This window comes from Zonotrichia leucophrys, chromosome 3, assembly GCF_028769735.1.
Source record: "Zonotrichia leucophrys gambelii isolate GWCS_2022_RI chromosome 3, RI_Zleu_2.0, whole genome shotgun sequence".
NCBI lineage: Eukaryota > Metazoa > Chordata > Aves > Passeriformes > Passerellidae > Zonotrichia > Zonotrichia leucophrys.
This window is the reverse complement of record NC_088172.1, coordinates 12,043,705-12,062,125: the sequence shown is the minus strand read 5'-3', so window position 1 is coordinate 12,062,125 and position 18,421 is coordinate 12,043,705. Positions and strand designations below refer to the sequence as shown.

Sequence of the window (18,421 nt, the reverse complement as noted above, 5' to 3'; positions counted from 1 at the left end):
GGCGGCCACACCCGGCTCGGCCGCCCATGCGGAGGGACTTGGCGCGTCTCAAGCCCGGGGCGCGCTGATTGGCCGGGGCGGGCCGCTCTCTGAGCTGTGATTGGCTGGCTCCGCAAGGGGGGCGGGGCTCGGTGGCTGACCCTGCTGTGTTCTCGGGGGATGACGGAATAGGTTCGGCTGCAAAAGGTCTGGGGCAGCATCGCGTCCTACCCGTGATCCAGCAGCGCCCTGTCAAACAGACCTGGCGCTGAGTGTTTGACACCATGCCACGTGCAGTGGTTCCTTAAGCACTTCGAGCACACTGACTCCCCCGCTCCCTGGACAGCCTGTTCCAATGCCCACTCACTCTTTCTGCAAAGAACTTCTTCCTAATGTGCAACCTAAACCGGCCCTGGCGCACTTTGGGACTGTGTCCGGTTGCCCTGTCACCGGTTGCCTGGGAGAAGAGGCCGACCCCCACCTAGCAACAGCCTCGTGTCAGGCAGTTGTAGAGAGCCAGAAGGGTCTCCCTGGGCTTCCTTTGCTTCAGGATAAGCAACGCCAGCTCCCTCAGCTGCTCCTCACAGGACTTGTGCTCCACACCTTTCACAGCCTTGCCCTTCTCTGGACTCGCTCCAGCACTTCAGTGTCTTTCCTGCAGCGAGGGGCCCAGCACTGGAGAGAGGACTTGAGGTGTGGCCTCACCAGTGCTCAGTACTGGAGGGTCATTGCCCTGGTCCGGCTGGCCACACTATTGCTGATACTTTCTGATTTCCTCCCCGCTCCTCTGCCAGCACAGGGGAACCCTGGGTTGGGCTTAGCTGAGGAGGAGGAGGAGGCAGCAGAGGCAAGAACAGGGTTGAGAACATGTGGGAAGCAACAAAGTCTATAGGGTGGAAGGGAAAGGCAGGCAGCCTCAGGGGAGGCAAGGGAGTGAGAGTGGCACTGTGTAATTTTGCCAGGTGCCCAGGCTGGTGTCATGTTGATACATTGCAGTCTGATTTTTTTAAGCAAAGTCATAGTGCTTAATCTCAAATGAAGCCTTAATGATGCTTTAATGAAGTTTTTATGTTCATTATGACGCAGTGTACTAAAGCTGATACAATACTGGAAACAGAATCACAGAATGGTTGAGCTTGAAGGCCTCTGGGGCCCATCTGGTCCGGCCCCTCTGCTCAAGCAGGGACACCAAGAGCCAGTTGCCAAGGTGGCCTGTGACTTTCTCCAAGGACAGAGATTCCACAACCTCCCTGGGTAAACTGTGTCAGTGCTTTGTTACCATCACTGTGAAAAAAAATAGAGAAAACCAAATGAAAACAAAAAAGAGCTAACATGCCCCTTCAATTACACAAAAAAATGCCAAATGGGTGTTTAAATTTCCTTGTTAGGTAGGGTCCTGAATTCTTATTGCTCAGAGCTGAACACGGAACATTTATGCATGTGTCTTTATGGATACATATCACCACTTGTGCCTAGTTGTGGCAATCTGCTGGGTAACCCAACAGGGAAAACTACTTTCTGCTGTCTTCTGAGCCTTGCCCAACAGCTCTGTGCACACAGGAAGCAAGGCTGCCTGCTTTAACACAAGAAGAGATTGCGTACGTTTGCTTCTCCCTTTCTGGCAATCGCGGCTTTAAATTTCAGTATCTTAAGGTGATGTTCATCAGAGAGGCTGGGGATCACCTGCACATTGAGATATCTGGGTAACTCCACAAAGGCAGTGACTTCAGCACAAGAAGAGGCTCTATGTATTTAGCATTTTACACTCAAATAGTGAAGCTTGTCTTCAGCCAGCCTGTAGGAAGAGCGCAGTGGTGAAAGGAGGCGTGTTGCAAATGAGTGGTTCAGGTTTGGTGCAGTAACATTCTACTACAGCAACTTTCACAGTCAAATGCAGAAGACACGGCTTCACCTAGGCCTCACGTTAAACTGAGATGACAGATGTGCCTTCCATGAGAAATCCTGCTCCCCACACAGGTCCCTGATTGCCAACACTGAATCCATTGCCCTTTATCAAACAGGGAAGGCAGCAATAACTTCCAAGCTCATTTTCATAGCGCAGCTGCAACATTAAGTGAAAGTAAACTGCTGTAAACAGTTACCAGAAACTGAACATGTCAGACTGGTTTCTGCACATTTTATTCTAATAAACTTCCTTTGTAGTGTTTTGGTGAACAAGCTTAATTGTTTTTTCTTACCTGATATGTGGTCACACCATACAATCTTTTATATAAGGAAAAAACTCAGTAGTCATGGTACTTTTCAAGTCATTTTTATTAACAACAATATGGATTCAACTTTGCCAAGAATTTACAATTAACATTGTAATGTACTGGCTAATGTTGCAGTGTCAGTGGAATCAGCCATCGTGCTTTCTAAGCCTGCTACGAAACTTTTTTTTTGTCTTTCAAAGAAGTCAAAAATGCTTCCAATAGCAGATGACATTGGATATGTCGAATTGTTCTGTGTGGCCACAGCTGAGTGAATGGCCACATTTGCATCCAGATGAATGGATAGGAAAATATTAAATATTACATGCTTCCACTGACATTGCAGGGAACAAATCTTATTTCAAAAACAAATTAATCTTTTTAGACAGTGACAGCACATTGTGTGATGTTGTAATCCATTTGAATAAAGTCAATTAACACACTTGAAAAAAAATGTGAAGCAGAAATACCTGGGACAAATTCTTTTCCATATTTCATTCAAACCCAGTGAATCCAAAAGGATTGCATGACAAATAAGTCAGGATAAAAGTTGGCCCAGAGAGGCAAGTTCCTTTCTGGTACAGGTTGTTCAGTTCCTGTAAGGTCAATGGAACTGAGTGTGATTATCCCAATGGAGGCTGAGCTTCACCCGGTTGGGCAGTGAATTCATTGAAGTCAGTGAAGCCATCCAAGGATGAATTTAGCCTCGGGTGTTTAAACCCTTTTTTTCTCCATTCCTTTGCTGTTATATTTTTTTTTTCCTGCTTATTCCTACTTTCTGAATATTCTGATTTTCTCTGTGCTTTTAAAAAATGTTGCTTCTCTCCTTCCCTTTTTTTATCAGTACTTTGTGCGTTATTTTTTATATAGTCAATGTGACAAGGGTAAAGTCAGCTAAGTATTAGTTTCCTCAGGAAATAACTGGAATATTACCATTTTCACTTCAAACAGATGCCCAACAAAATCAGGATTTGAATCTGAGTTCCCAATTCAAGAAAAATTCTTGAATTTCATAGAATGAATGAATTCCATAGAATTTTTACTTGAGTAAGGATTGCAGGTCCCAATCCAGAAATACTACTGTACATCAGATGTTCTACTATACATCAGCAATTCAGCATGATTTGACTTATCACAGAAAAACAGGTGAATTACTCATCACCATACTACAATGAGAGCAGTCACTCTAAGTAGGAGTGTCTCAAAAACATATGGAACAACTGTGGGCACTGTAAATAAAAGTGTATGATCTTTGCAATCTTGAACCCTAGGCTAAAACATCATATTAATTTTTAAATAAAAAGTATAGATCATATAAGCCAGGAGCAAATACAAATTTTTGAACAAATAATAGTCATTGAAACCATTCTTTTCAGCTCTCTCTTCATTCAGGTAGAAGAACATGCTGACCAGAAAACAGTTATTTAGATAAGGCTTAAGTCCTGAAGCTCTTACTTAATTTCAACTTCTCTCTTCAAACAGTTCTCAAGTGGATTGTTAATCAGAAAAAAAATTAAAAATAAAATTCTTTGTCCTTACTCATGAACAATTCTTATTAGTTGTCATGAGCTGGACTTAAATAAGGAGCTCAGGACAAGAGAAGCCAGACAGGCCCTTCTTTTGTGAAACCACTGAATGACTGTCAGTCATGACGCTGTCTTTTAAAGAGAGAGCATAGAAACTTCTCATGAGGAAATATGAGTAAAGCTTATAAAAGTCCAAACAAACAATTCTTCCTCTTTAAAATCTCATATATTCACTACTCTTTCTATTTTCTATCAATATAATGTTAAAAAACCCTATATGATAAGACTTGCATCTACAAAAATAATAATGGTGAGCATAAAAGAAAAAAAATTAGAATTTTAAACCTTAATTTGAAAAGATACGATCTTCTGGGTTTATCAGTACTTTGTAAAGACATTAATATTTTCATACATAATTTATAGAACTCATTCTTTTGTGCACAAAATTGTATTAAATAAATTAACTTAAAGTTAGAAGGACTCAAGCATCTCATTTAAGGCAAAAATACCAAGTTTCTGTGAGATAAATTATCAGCAAACCCCAAGGCCCTGTTTCTGTGCAGAATCGGGACAGGCAGGGCCATCGCTCAGTTCTCCCATCGGCGCCTTCCGGCTGCAATGGGGTGCAACATCTGCTCCTGCAGATGGAGGTGGAAGAGTGGTGTCCAATTCATGATGCCTTGGATTTTCGGTCTCGTCAAGGAGGGGAAGGGAGTTTCACTGTGGACACACAGCTGCCGTGTGCCCAATCGCTTGCTCCTTAACTGAACCTGACAGCACATTGATGCTTCTTAGGTCAGCAGGAGGCTTCACATGAAAGGCAAGAAAGGCACCATAAACAGGAAAAAGGAAAAAAGTAGCCTAAAAAACTATTATAATTTTTAAATTTTCAATACTTTAAACGTACATATCTGTCTGGATAAACTGCAGACATTCAAATAAGTTAACAGTTAAGTGAACTGAGATGTGGGAAAAAATGTATTTATCCTCACAAAACTGCTGTTGTAATCAGGCTTCGCTATGGTCAGATTGCACTTAAAGGAAAACAGGAAAGGCTGAATGTGGTGAACTATATGGCAAATCAGCAGTGAGGAAATTGTGCTTCAAGGTGTCTTTCAGGATTTAACAACTGAAGTTTGCTCCGGCATAAGCCATGGAACACAGTGTACCATCCATGGACCCCGTATAATGACACAATATATACACTCTACAGTTTGCACGTACTTTCACATAATAATAAAGTTCTCATGTAACATCCAGGAATACTTCTGTAAAGCAAATGGAAGCATAAGTTACAATGGTTTCATAGTAAACAGATCAGCTCCTTCACAATACAATCTACAGCATTTAGCCACAGTTAAGACTGGAGTGATGTTTTTGATGTACACAGCGAGTTCCCAGCGGGTCTGGGCCTTGAGAAAACACTGCCCTGAGTGAGCTGGCACTGGCACACCCGTACATTCGATATTCCTGCTGCTAGAGGGAAGCTGAGCCCAAGCTGGGTTGTCTACAAGCCTGTGGTGCAGGTGGGGTGACAATCTGGCAGGAGGCAGCACACAGAAACCTCATTCAGCTGGGAAGAGTGAAAGGGTTTAGGGTCTGCAAAGGGTTCTCCCAGTGGCAAAGCCTTGCTGGGGATGTGCAGGCACGCACTAACACTGCTCCTGCACCTCAGCAGAAGTGAAGTGTAGGCTAGAGTGAGAAAAGAAAAGAGGATGTATCAGGCAGGAATGCTCAGTCTGATTAGGCCTTGAATTTGAAAACTTGGATTTTAGCAGGAAGGAGTCTGTGAGTTCTGTGTTGGAAAGTTCACAAGAAATTACTGTAGTTGGGACATAGTGTTGAGCTAAGAGTGGGACCATTTTCCCTCTCTCCTCTTCCCCTTTTATTAAAAAAGCAACAAGACCTTGCCTATGTGGCATTTTTTTTTTTAAATAACACTCAGTATCTGTGGGAAAAAAACCAAACGTAACTTTTTCCTTGTTTACCTTTCTTGTTTTATTTTCTGGGATGATTTCCCTTCCTGCCCATCTAAATCAACATTATTATTTATTTATTTTCCCATTGATTGTGTTGTTTTTATCCCTTCTGTCCTCTTTAGTTTTACTCTGTATTTCAGTTCCTCATTTTCCCTTCTTGTCCAGCCTTATGAAAGTGCTGTTGTAGTATCAGGTTGGGATTGCAAGGAAAATTGCCAAAATTTTCACAAGAAGGAAATATTGCTCCTACAATAAAGGCAGCACCTGCTTCCTTCCCTCACCTACTGCTGCCAAAATGGTTCAGATTCACAAGTCAGCTTCTCAATGAGACTAGAAGAAGGAGAGATTCCCTTGAATTTTCAGTGCAGTCACTCACGTTATCCACTTCTGAGGCCAGACCCAATCCTTAAAATATAAACCTTTTGTAACAAAATAGTTCTTCTTATAAAGAACAATGTGACAGTGGTGTGTCAGGTACTTCTGCCACAGCACTGGACAGGTATTAACATACTGTTCTTCAGAGCTAAAAATAACTGATACTGATGAGTTAATGTGTCTATCTTGCGACTGTCAGCCATTTCTAACCCCGTGTTACTCATTTCCTTGGTACCTTGCTAGCAGCTGTAGATAATCTTTTTGTTGTAAACATAAACTATCATCTAAATCAGGACATTATATATATATATATATTTAATCAGTTCAGAAGCAAAGTGCTTTAAACCTTAAGATTTTTTTACTTCTGCCCCATAGAAACAGCACAAGGTCTAAATGCTCAGTTTTTTGTTTTTTGATACATCCTGCAGCATTAGCTTTGTAGGCAACTCATTGTTTAAACCTACTGTACTACATGAAAGGCTGCTGTACTGTAGGTGAAAATTTGGATGTTAGCCATTGCTTAGACATGCTTTTTCATGCAACTAGGAAATATGGGCTCATTCAACTGCTTTGCAGATTCATCCTGATTTTTGTGATTTTATCTTATTAAAAAGGCTTTCAAAACAGTTCATGCTATGATATGTATGACTAGAGGAATGACCCAGCCAATGAAGAAAGCCAGAAGTTATTTAAGTTTGACATGGAGCAGATTGAGTGCTTCTGTACCATCCCCTGGCTTGCAGATGTTTTGAGATGATCTTGATATTCCAGTCCTTAGAGAGTCAGCAGAGAGAGTTGTTTCCACTAACGGGCGCGAGATGGCTTCAGTAGTCTCTGTCCCTGCCTCTGTCTCCAACTCTTCATCTGTTATAAATAATTTTGACTCCCTCCATTTAGAGTATACATCTTGGCTACCTCTGGAACCACTGGAGTCACTGCCAGCAATCTGTATATTCAGTTCCTCTGTTGACTGTATAAGGTTTTGTACAGATAAAGATTTTCCTAAATCCATTTGCGCTACAGGTTTAACTGAGAGCAAAGGTTCCCCTTCTGTATCCAGACTTTTTCTCCATGTGAGATCCTTTGTCGCACTAGGCTGTGCAACTTGTCCATTATCCTTTGATGCAACAAGGCAAGCGGTGACATTAGAAATATTTTCCTGTGTGGTTACAGGAATAATATGAATGGGCTCAGGCCTATTGATATGCTTCATCGATGAGAAGGGTGGTATTTGTAATGTTGTCGGAGTTGCTGGCTTAGTTGTCTGGTTTATTTGGTTTGATGTATTATTTACTGTTGCAGGTCCATCATTTGGCACTTGTGTTGCTTGACTATGCATAGCTGGACTAAAAGCATAGTAAGCCTGAGTGCTAAATTCATTTGGTGTCAGTATAAGCTGTAGGCCACGAGGCAGATTGGCACTAGCTGATCTGGATACACATCCACTAAGTTGTGCAGAATTAGACAAATCTTTGCTGTCTGATGGACTCTGATAATCAGAAGTCTGCTCACACTCGAAAGCTGGCATTTGAAATGAAGCCAAGGTGAGTGCAGATGCAGATCCTTTTCGCAAAACTTGTTGATAAATATCTAATAGACAGTCCAGTTTTGATTCAATGGATTGTACCTATATGAGAGGAAAAGGTCAACATTAGTGCCAAATACTAATTAAAAATATCTGGAACCCAAGCAAAGGGAAAATGTAACTGCTGAAGAGAAAAATGGAAGTAGCTTGATGTACGCTATTGACCCTTGAAAGAGAATGTCAGAGGCCCTGTACATTTTTCATAAGCAAGCTGAGAAAAGGGGAGAAGAGGTTAAGGTAACAAGATGCCTATAATTTTTATTTCAATGTATAAACAAAGCAGATACTAGAAAAATAAATTAATCTGTTCAGCTTTTGAAACTGGCAATAAAACACAGAAAAGGTGCAAGCAATAAATCAAGATGAAGTAACACAGACAATCACTCTACCTGTTTCTCCACTTTGACTACCCGCCCTAACATACTGACATCATCAGTTGTCTCATGCTCTGCAGGATTCTTCTCTCTGCTTCTTTTATCTGCTGTGATTTGTCCTTTCCCAAGAATTTGGTCAACGCTGTAAGAGAAATCAAAAGCTGTTGCCATTGCTGGAACTGGCATAAATGTGGAAGTGTTTACTATATTTATATGTTAAAAATAAAAATCACAGTACTTCAGCAAAGCACTCGAAGAAGATAAACAATTTTATTAATTAAGGGAAATGAAAAAAAAAAGGAATGATTTTTTAACATATTAGACTGCTTTTCTTTATTGTTGGCACTAACCAGGAGCCAGAACTTAGCCATCATCTGGGAAAGCCAAGACTAGACTCACTGAAAGGGGGAAAGAAGAGGGGGCCTCTCTTAATGGCTTGATGTTATGGAGAAACAAACATACCAGTGCCTCTCCCAGCTCTCCCATCCTAACAACAACATCCACTCCTGGGAGACCTGTCAGTTTGACGCAGGAATCCCTAACCTTCTCTGATAATGATAAATATGATGTAATGTTGTTTGGTTTGGTTTTTTAATTAGTGTTGCTGGGAATCTCTAACATAAATACTACATTACCAGTAGTTCTCAAATTCTTTTATGTGAAAAGAGGAAGTTTGGGATGGAAAAGAGGCAGTTCTCAATGTCTTCCTCAGCCTTTTGACTAAAGTCCTTGTTTACAAATGGACTTTACAGATAAAGGATTACCTTTTTTATTCTTCAGACTTCCATTTTCTGAGATAAATTTGGATACATGTGTTTTTTTTTGGTTTTGCCCACAATACAATTTCTGGCTCAGCTGCGTAACACAGAAATGTTAAATGTTGCCAATATACTTTATGCAGTGAATGACATTAGACGCTTATGCAGAGTGTTACTAATTCTTTCCTTACCGTGACTGAAGACTCTTAATCCTGCATAACATGTCTAGATGACCTGCTGAATACTGTTCAATGACATCTTTGACATCATATGGGCGAAGAGTTTCCTTAAACTTTCTCTTTGCAACATGAAACTTCATAATTCTGTGGGGGAAAAGCATTTTATAGGTTAATTTTCAACAGTTGTGGAACCATAGGTATATTTCACTGACAAAATTTGATAGCTTATTTTTAAATGGAAGGTATTTTCAATATAGCTCATGCAGGTGAACTAAAAAAACATGGTTGTTTTTTTAAGTACAAATGAACTATAGCTATGTCTTTGAATTGTTTGAGAGATCAGGTAACACTGTTTTAAAGACTGCAGAGCAGGTTTAGTGTATCAGTATATACTGGTTCGACTTTTGGTATGCTATAGGTGCTTGATATGAAAGATATGCCTGACATAAACCTGGGATTAGTTTCTCTGACTTGAGTGAGATATCATGTCAGCTACATTTGTGCATAAGATACTTCTGTTCTTGTTACAGGAAAGATTTCTTTAATGAATTGATTACACAAACTTAAATAAGAGTATTCTTGCTTTGGTGTTCATTTTAAGTTCCTTGCTCTTCTCTTTGTGGGAAATAAAAAAAAGGCACCCCATTAAGTTTTCATCAGTTTTTATTTTTTAGTTAACATTCAGGCCAAAATACTTGTTTCCAACTTATTTGGCTAACTTAGGATCAGATTTTGCAGGCTGAAGAGAAGTTTTCATGTTTATCCCCTAGAATATATAGAAATTATTGCTTAATTAGCATTCACAATTTTTTCCTTGAACTTTACTACAGAATAGTAAGCTTTCAGGTAACAGTAAATGTCCAAAATTGATGAATGGCATACATGTTTTTATGTGAGTCTTGCACAAGTTTCTGTGATATGTGACATGAACATGTGATGTCCCCTGAGTAGCTCTTAGAATAGAAAGCTTGATATAAAATCGCAAATTTTAAACAGTAAAAATGACAAATTTGGAAAGTAAATGACAGTGAGATGATTTTCCCAGTCAGCTGGTAGAACATGAAATTTTCCTTGGTTTACATAAGAATTAGGAGAGGAGGCAAGGGATCAGATGTATTAGCCATGCTGGTCTGTGCTGCAGTGCTTATGAATTCCCATTAGGGCCAGACTGCTGATAATTGCTATCTATTGCAATTGAAAAAGCAGAGACTGTAAATTGGTATTTTATCCCAAATGCCAATATTCATGATAATATATTCCCTCTGGGTTTATTATGATATGTATTTAGCAGCTGTAAGACAACAAATTATAATAAAACCCAAAACATGGTTCTCACTCTCTGATAAAAATAGATTATTAATGTTTTAGTGGAATTTAGAAAAATCATTCTTCATATAGTTAGGACAGATATTATGATAATAGGTATGTAGCATTGTATTGATAGTATACAGTGATCCCCTAGTGATTTTTGTATTGTACATAAATATTCTTACAGGTAATGTCAGCCTTTTCTCACAGTACTTAGCTTGTTGGTATTTCCCATTCTGGTGACTTTCAGTTAAAAATGAGATTGTTTGTCACTGGACTAAAACTTGAACTATGATTCTGATTATAGAAATTAAAAGCGGAAAAGGCCTGTTAGGAGCAGTCCATCAACTTGACACTTCAGGACTGATCTCCATGCACTTTCAAATATTTTGGATCATGGGCTTTTCTCTTTTGCATTACCAGCTGGTTCTACAAACCAATGGCTTTTGGTATCTTTTGTAATCTGGAAGCCTGTGAAGCTGGTATGAATCTGGGATGCAGATTTTTTTTGCCTTTTTTTTTTTGTTTAGTTGTCAAATTATGCCAAGATGTTGGTTTATAGGACCGTGACAACCTAATCTTCTGAATCTAGATTTTTATTGAGGTTATGAAGAATGAATCATGCAGCTGACATATAAGACAGTATAATAGTTTTGTTGTTACTCTTATTATGTTTCAGTGGTCACAATGTTTTACTTCATGCATTTAATAAAGTAAAAATATGAAACTCTATTAGTAAAGAAGAGCCAGACAATTATTGGCATAATTGAAGACAACTGAATTTACCACAAGTGGGTGATTTTACAAGGGAAAAGGCAGAAGACTAATTATTATTAAGAACCATGGAAGCTTCTTAATCAGTTGGCACAAAAGTCCTCATTACTACTTTGCAGCTTTATAACACTTTTTTTGCTTATCAAGGTAGTTTGTTCATAATGTTCAGAAGTCAAACAGAATTGAAAGCATCACAGCTGTGTCTGTACTACACTACAGTGAGCTGTAACTGTGCTATTTCTGGTTTAGGTATTAGCTTGTGTGATTCCATCTTAATTGTTTCAACAGACCCATATTGCTTACTTCTTTTTGTTCAAGCACACAAAATTTTACATGAACTGTACAAAAACTATTGCACTATTAAAAAAACTCATTTTAAAAGCCTGCAAATTAACTGAGGAAAAGAAAAGCTGAATCCTTGGCAGTGATGGAGCCTTGCAACTGCTTTGCAATTATTAAATTTGGTTGAATCTCCAGTTATTTAGTGTCAGTTTTATAAAATCAGTTGGCATCCGGTATCTTGAAACCACTATGTAAATTAATGTTCTGTGAGGGTGGTACGGCTCTGGAACAGATCACGCAGGAAAGTTGTGGATGCCCCATCCCTACAGTGCTCAAGGCCACGTTGGATGGGGTTTGGGGCAAGCTGATCTCAAGACCCAAGCATCCTTGGAGCGACCGAGTGGGAGTATCACTGCCCATAGCAGGGTGGTCGGAACTGAATGGTTGTTACGGTCACTTCTACCCAAACCACTGCACGATTCCTTCTGTTTGGACACCCACCCAGATAGATGATGTACAACTACGTAGACTGTGAGTTCCTGTGGGATAAAAACACAGGTAGTCGCAGGTAATCCGTCCGTACAAAAAGGGGAAATGAGCACCGAGTGCCGCACCCGCAGTGTTTCGGAGCAGCAGCGCCGAGCCGGGCCGGGCCGGGCGGGGCAGGGCGGGCCCGGGCTGCCCTTCCTAGCGGCGCCAGCAGGGGGCGAGCAAGGCCCGTCACAGGCGCCGCCGCCGCTGCTGAGGGCGAGGCCGTGCAGGCCCCGCGGCTTTGGAAAACTTCCTCTGCCTGCTTAAATCCCTCTGTGCCATGAGCGAGGTGGCATTTTATAACTGAAATCTAATGTGACAGACGATACGCGGTTGTAAACACACCCAAGCCACAAGCATAACAGTGTTCTGGTAAGAGTTAGTCATAAAAAGTAGCTTCTTTCAGTCATACATGCAGAGAGGAGCAGAAAAAAAAAATAGTCTGTTAAAGCAGACCAATACATAAAAGTGCATTGTGTAGAATTAACAGCTAAACCACAGGTCACACTAATCTTTCTGTACCCTGATAATTTGTGGAAAGTTACAGGTCCAGTACCAACCTTTGTCATATTGACCCATAGTGGCCAAGAGCAGCACCCATTTCATTTATCTGTTCTCGGATGCAGGACCAGCCTTGCTCTAAAATGACAGTGCTTTCTGTATGTGCACGCTGCATATCTTCCCTGGCATTCACTGCATTTTAATTTGCATTCATGATGCCTGTTCCAGTTTTAAAAACTATTTTGTTTTTATTTTATAAATAAAAAAATTTGTTTTTGTTTTTGTTTTTATTTTATAAATAAAAAATATTTCCAGTATTAAAAACTATTTTGCTTGTCATTTAGTGCATTTTCCTGAGGCTGGCACCAAGTTAGAGCATCTCTAATCCTTGGTGCAGCCCTGTCAAACTCATGCCATCGTTTTCAAAGCTGTGTCTTGTCAGTCTTGTCATAATGTCAGGAAGAAATGGAGCTTCATTCTACTGAGATTCAGGTGGAATCATACATGGTTACTGCCTTGACTATTAAAAGACAGGTAGGTTGTTTTATCCATAGCCCAGTGAGGTGACCACAGCTTGTTAGCTCACCTACAACATCAGGAAAGCAGGTGCATTGAGATTTAGCTGTGCTGGTGCCTCTGTCTCACTACCCTTACCTTGCCAAATATCCCTTCTTCCTGGTAAAATGCAATGTGCAGAAGAGATCAGGATCCAACACAGAGAGGCCAGCAGACAAAGGTATTTGAGTTCTACTACATGTGAGGCAAGTGAGTCAAAATTGTCTTCTCTTTCATGTCTCGACCTGACTCATCCCTTAGCATGATTTCCTCCCAAGTACAGCGCTGTCCTAGCCAAACACATGTATAAGAGCCTTGCATGGCTCTGAATACCATCTGGCAGAAAATAAACAATGTGTTTGGATTTAAAAGAAAAAGGGGATTCTGAAACACTACTTTGAACAAATTCAAAATGGCTACTAAAAATACATTTTATAGGTATTGCAGGAACATTGTAAAGACTGAACATAAATGGTAAATTATATTTTCCATCTTTGTCTTTTAAATATGTATGACTGTTCAACTATACAGCTTATCAGCTCTAGAATTCTCAAGTTTCATTACATTTAGCCAGAGTTATTTTTTTTTCTTAGCAACAAATGAAAACATATCTTTGCAATCACTAGGGTTAAAGAGAGAAAAGACCTATTAGGTCAGTACTTTCATCTTCCTGCCTTTGCAGTTATTTTCTATTGCATATTTATTTATGCTTCTCAAATCTCATTTTATATTCCATAAATAGTACAGTAATTCCATCATTTCCATGTGGAAAGTATTATTGAAATGAGTGCTTCTTGCTGTGGAAAATGATCAGAGATATCAAAATATAGGGAAACAAGGTATTCTAATCTTCCTTTTAGTCTCTTTTATACACATTCATCATTGTGAATTAGCAGAGCTGGAAAAGGCAATGTTTTTTGTTAGTCTCCAGGAACTCTGCAGGATATTAATGGCTTTTTGTTCACAACAAGTCTGGGGATGGTTGAGTAGTGCTGAAGACCCTGCTGGCACACAGGCTCAGTGCATTGTTAGCAGGGACTGCTTTGTGCACTGCTCTGATCCCAGCTGGAGGCCATGGATGAGCAGGACAGGTCCTGACTGGGCCCAAGGCGTGCTGCAGTGCACACCATGTTCCACCACACTGCCCATCTGTTCCCTGCTCACCCAGTACTCTCCATCAAGCAGCTTTCCCTTACTTTCCCTATCCCTCAGCTGAGCTTGCTGACAGAGAGCTTGTGGAGCAAGAAGAGATGGAGAGGGCAGCACATGAGATAAAAGACTCAGTTTAGGAGGCTTTGAGAGCAGACTGGGAGTTGACATGCTACCAGACAGGTTTGCCTGGTGGGTCTTCAGTAGGACTAGTTGAGAGTCCTGTCTTTTTTGGAAAGAACCAAAATGTTGAGAACTTTTTCAGGAAAGGAGTGTTTTCTCCATCCTTTGTTTTGGCTACAACAAAATGAAAGTTTGGGGGTTTGTTTACTTAAAAAGCTGCTTTAAAAAATGAAGTAGCCCTGGAAAATATATAAGTAAACAAGGTCAAAACTGACACAGTAGACTTTGAAATAACCAAAATGAAAAATTATAAATAAACCAGTTTTTGTCTTTTGCTATTTCAAGGCTGTGCAACCTGAGAGTAAGCAGCATATTTTAGGCACCTTGCACAGAAAAAAAATTGCACCCCAAATGTTTTGATTCCAAAACTGAGAGGACCTACCTCTGTAAACCCATAGGCATGAATTCATTTTGTTAATTTCATTTCCCCTGAAAATAAAAGTGCTATTTTGTCTTTGTAAAACAATTTATACCCAGGTCTAAGCAGGAAAAAAAAAATTAGACTCCCTTATAGCAATTTTTCATATTGATGCATCAAGAATGGATTCAACTGTCTGTGTTTATATTTGGGGTCTTTACCTAGTGCATCATAAAACTATGCAAGTGCCTTCTGTCTTTGCCTGCCTCTGTATACCAGCATGAAAGGAAAACCAGCCTTCACCCTCCCCCACTGCCTTTGCAATTCAAAGCTGTTTCTAAAAACACACTTCAAAATGAGGCACAAAGTTTCCATATAGGCAGATGTTATCATCTTGAAATTCTACAGTTACTATATAGAGTCTCAGATCCTTCTTCAGATGTTTGCATAGATCCCAGTGTAGTCTGGTAACAGATACTCTGAATAATCAGAAAGAGGTGTATCAGCTACCTGATGAACTGAATTATCAGTCTCTTGATTTTGAGAGATTAAAGTATAGCATATACAGAAGTCTCAAGATCATGGCATATTACTGCCTTACAGATGTCAAACAAAGGTCAGTTTCTGAAGCAAGATGCATGTGTCACTTGTCATCTTGCAAAACACTAAAATTTGCAGGGAGATGGGAGAGATTAATGGGTAATTGATGGCAAGTGGAGATTCTTACTTTCAGCCTCAGTGGTGACATGAGTTGTTTTTCTAGAAGGCCAGGGATGCAGAGTAAAAGTTGGAGATAATATAAAAATTTGATTCTCATCAGTTAAATAGTACATGTCTGAAATAATCAAATCTTGCACCTTTGCTCCTCTTATTAGAACATTTCTATGGATGGTACTTTGGAGAAATTTTCCCAACTATATTCTTCACATTTGGTTACTTTCCATTTGAGCTGATAATGACCAAGAGCACCGAGCAAAAATGCAGATGATGCATTGAACAATCCAGTGCCCCCCTAGAAAATGAGCTCCATGAAATAAGTATTAAAATGTGAAGTCAATCTTAAGGAATTTGGAGAGTATGAAGAATGATTATCCTTTGCCAGGACAAGTGGCAAGGTGCACCTGGAGCCAAGAGTTATCCAGTCTGTTCAAAATGCAGTATCACAGAGAAACATCTTTGACACCAAAGCCAATGGAATATGCTGGCTGTTCCTGATGTGGGCATTTTCCATTTGAGTGAATAGGCTTGCCTTGTGGGTGGCTGTCCACTGTGAAAAAAGGACTTCTGTCACCTGCTGAAACATTGGGAGCAAGAGACGGTTTTCAGCAGTGACATTTGGCTTGCCAGTTGCAGTGGCTGTGGACACAGGCCTGGTATCTGAATTGTCCTGTGAGGTCATTTCCAGGCAGGTTGGAAAAATGGTAGGAAAAGATGTCTGCAAATGATCTCTCAAGCTGTCTGTGCCAGTAGAAAAGTTTCACAAACAGCCTTACTATCTCTCTTCATTTTACTCAATGGAAAAGGGGAAGGAAATACAAGTAGCCCATAGGTTATCACTGCATGAAATTATGTGATACAAAGCTCAAGTTTTTTCTTCCTATGGTGCTGAGAAAACTCAGGCAGGGGTTTCTGTACAGGAAAACATTGTCTTTCCATGGAATTTTGCAGAAATTCCTTTTGGCTGCTGCCTGTCTATCTGGCTGCCTTCCTGCCCCCAAGAAGGTGCTGGACCCTGATGTGATGCAGAGGCAGTGGGGTGATCCCCAGCGATAACCTGAGGTTTGCTGCCAGCAGACTGGGAATGCTTGAGCTGTCCTTGCTTGTTGCTGTACGCCTCATAGTGGGGATTTTGACTGTCAGGATTTATACTTCAAAATACTCTGGAAGATAAATAGCTTTGGCAGTCTCAAGAGGGTGAGTTTAAACTTTCAATGCAGGTAACTTTATAAGTTTCAATGCAGTTTACTATTTTCTTGGAAAAGGAGACTATTTGTTTTAAATTATTTGGGTTATATTTAGTTCAGTGGATAGTAGTAGGCAAGATTTTTACAATTGAATTAATGTAATTATTCTCTTCTGAGCAGAAGAAATTTTCAATAAATGTCGTATAACAGTCTCAGGAATGTAGAAATGCAGTAAAACCCTACACTTTTAAAGGAAATAACTTTTCCAGGCAAGGTGCACATACTCAGTAAAAGTACATCAAATTGTAGTTTGGATAGCATAAAATATAATGGAAAACAGCATCCATTTCTCTCTTCTCTGTGTCAAATCATGTAACATTTTTAGATATTGAAAAGCTGATAATGGAACTGATAAAATGTTTTAATTTAACTAAAATAGAAAGGAAGCATAATATATTAGCAGCATTAATTATGTAATAAATATAGCCATGGAACTAGTTCAAATAGCTATCATTTTATAAATTGACATGCAGTTTATTAGTATCCTAAATAAAGGAAATTCAAGTGTTTATTCATTCAGTATTTTCTACTCACCTGATAGCTCTGATGACAGTTTTAAGAGCAGGGGTGAGATCTTCCACAGACACATCACACTGGCACCCTTTGTCATCATAAACATCATCTGTTCCAAGACTGGTGTCAGCTGCAAAAGACAAGAGGAGATTAAATAAGAGAAATTTAAAAATCTCTTCCTTAGTGTTTTCTAACAGCCTGCACAGCGCTTCTGGAAAAAAAGGGGCTATGTATGACAGACCTCCATCAGTTTATGAACTATATGATGCACTTGTGTGTGTCTATGCTTGTGTCGTAAAATGCCTTAGTAGTCCCAGAATAATTAGCAAAAATTAGAAAGGAAGAATGCCCTAATATTTTTTAAACTAATTAATAGCTGAAAACCAGCATGTTATTCCTGATATCCCATGGTTTTTCATCACATTCTCTATTTTATGGGAAAGTAGTGAACTAACAGATGTAATGGCAGAATCAGAAGATGCTGAAGTTATATTATTACAGTTTTACCACCATGGATCAACCTGGCATTGAAGGCAAAGGAGAAGATCCATTTCATTTAATAAGCAAGCTGTGGAATGACCCAACACGTTATTACAGGTGAAAATAAAGAAAATACTTTTTTACCAAGAATGAATAATTGTCACCTTCAACCTCAGAGCCATGTAGGTATTCCAGGCTTCCTTTTTCATAGGGACTTAAGCCAAGTTACTGTAAAAAAAAGTGGATCCTTTACATTTCCTAAACACCACCTTGCAGAGTTGCCATCTGGGAATTAGCTAGAAATCTCAGAAGTGTCCATTGTACTCAATACATAAAACAGGTACTGATGCATGATTAAGTGGTTTACAAGCTTAAAATGTGCTGGAATGCAAATGGAGCAAGAAGGGCAGGGTCATGGATGCCCATACATCATCTATATTTCAAAGGCACGTGAACTACAGGAAAATTCTTTGGGGTAGGTGCTTTTCCTCCCAAATCATCTTTCTTCAACTGCATAAAATCCAAGTGCTCAGAAGAATTTCACTCAAGGTCAGTGTATTTCATCATGTAAGTGTTGTGCATCATGAGGAACAGAGTGTAAAATGAGTGACATGAAACAGAGAAAAATGATGGGATTCAGTAACCCTCAATAACAGAGGAGATTTCTTCCCAGTCCTAGGTTGCTGCCTACATTCATGCTGTTATTTCAAACAACAGGTTTAGTCATTCAGAAACAATTCAAGTAAATAATTTCAGGGGTTTAAATTATAAGCAGATTTGAAGCACAGTCAGACACAAATGATTACAGGACATTCTTTCAAATTCCTTCTTCAGGAAGACTGCAGATTAAAGATGGAA

General features: G+C 39.6%; 1 protein-coding gene across 2 annotated transcripts in view; it reads right to left on the bottom strand.

The window, feature by feature from the left end:
• Positions 1–2,235: 2,235 nt before the first annotated feature.
• Positions 2,236–18,421, bottom strand: part of KCNQ5 (potassium voltage-gated channel subfamily Q member 5) — a 278,801-nt gene continuing 262,615 nt past the window's right edge. For both annotated transcript variants that reach the window (XM_064707395.1, XM_064707396.1), the window contains 4 exons: positions 17,105–17,213; positions 8,978–9,109; positions 8,044–8,170; positions 2,236–7,696 (listed from right to left, as the gene is read on the bottom strand). In XM_064707395.1, coding sequence (XP_064563465.1) covers positions 6,755–7,696; positions 8,044–8,170; positions 8,978–9,109; positions 17,105–17,213 — 1,310 coding nt within the window. In that variant the 3' untranslated portion in view covers positions 2,236–6,754. The remainder of the gene's footprint in view (positions 7,697–8,043; positions 8,171–8,977; positions 9,110–17,104; positions 17,214–18,421) is intronic.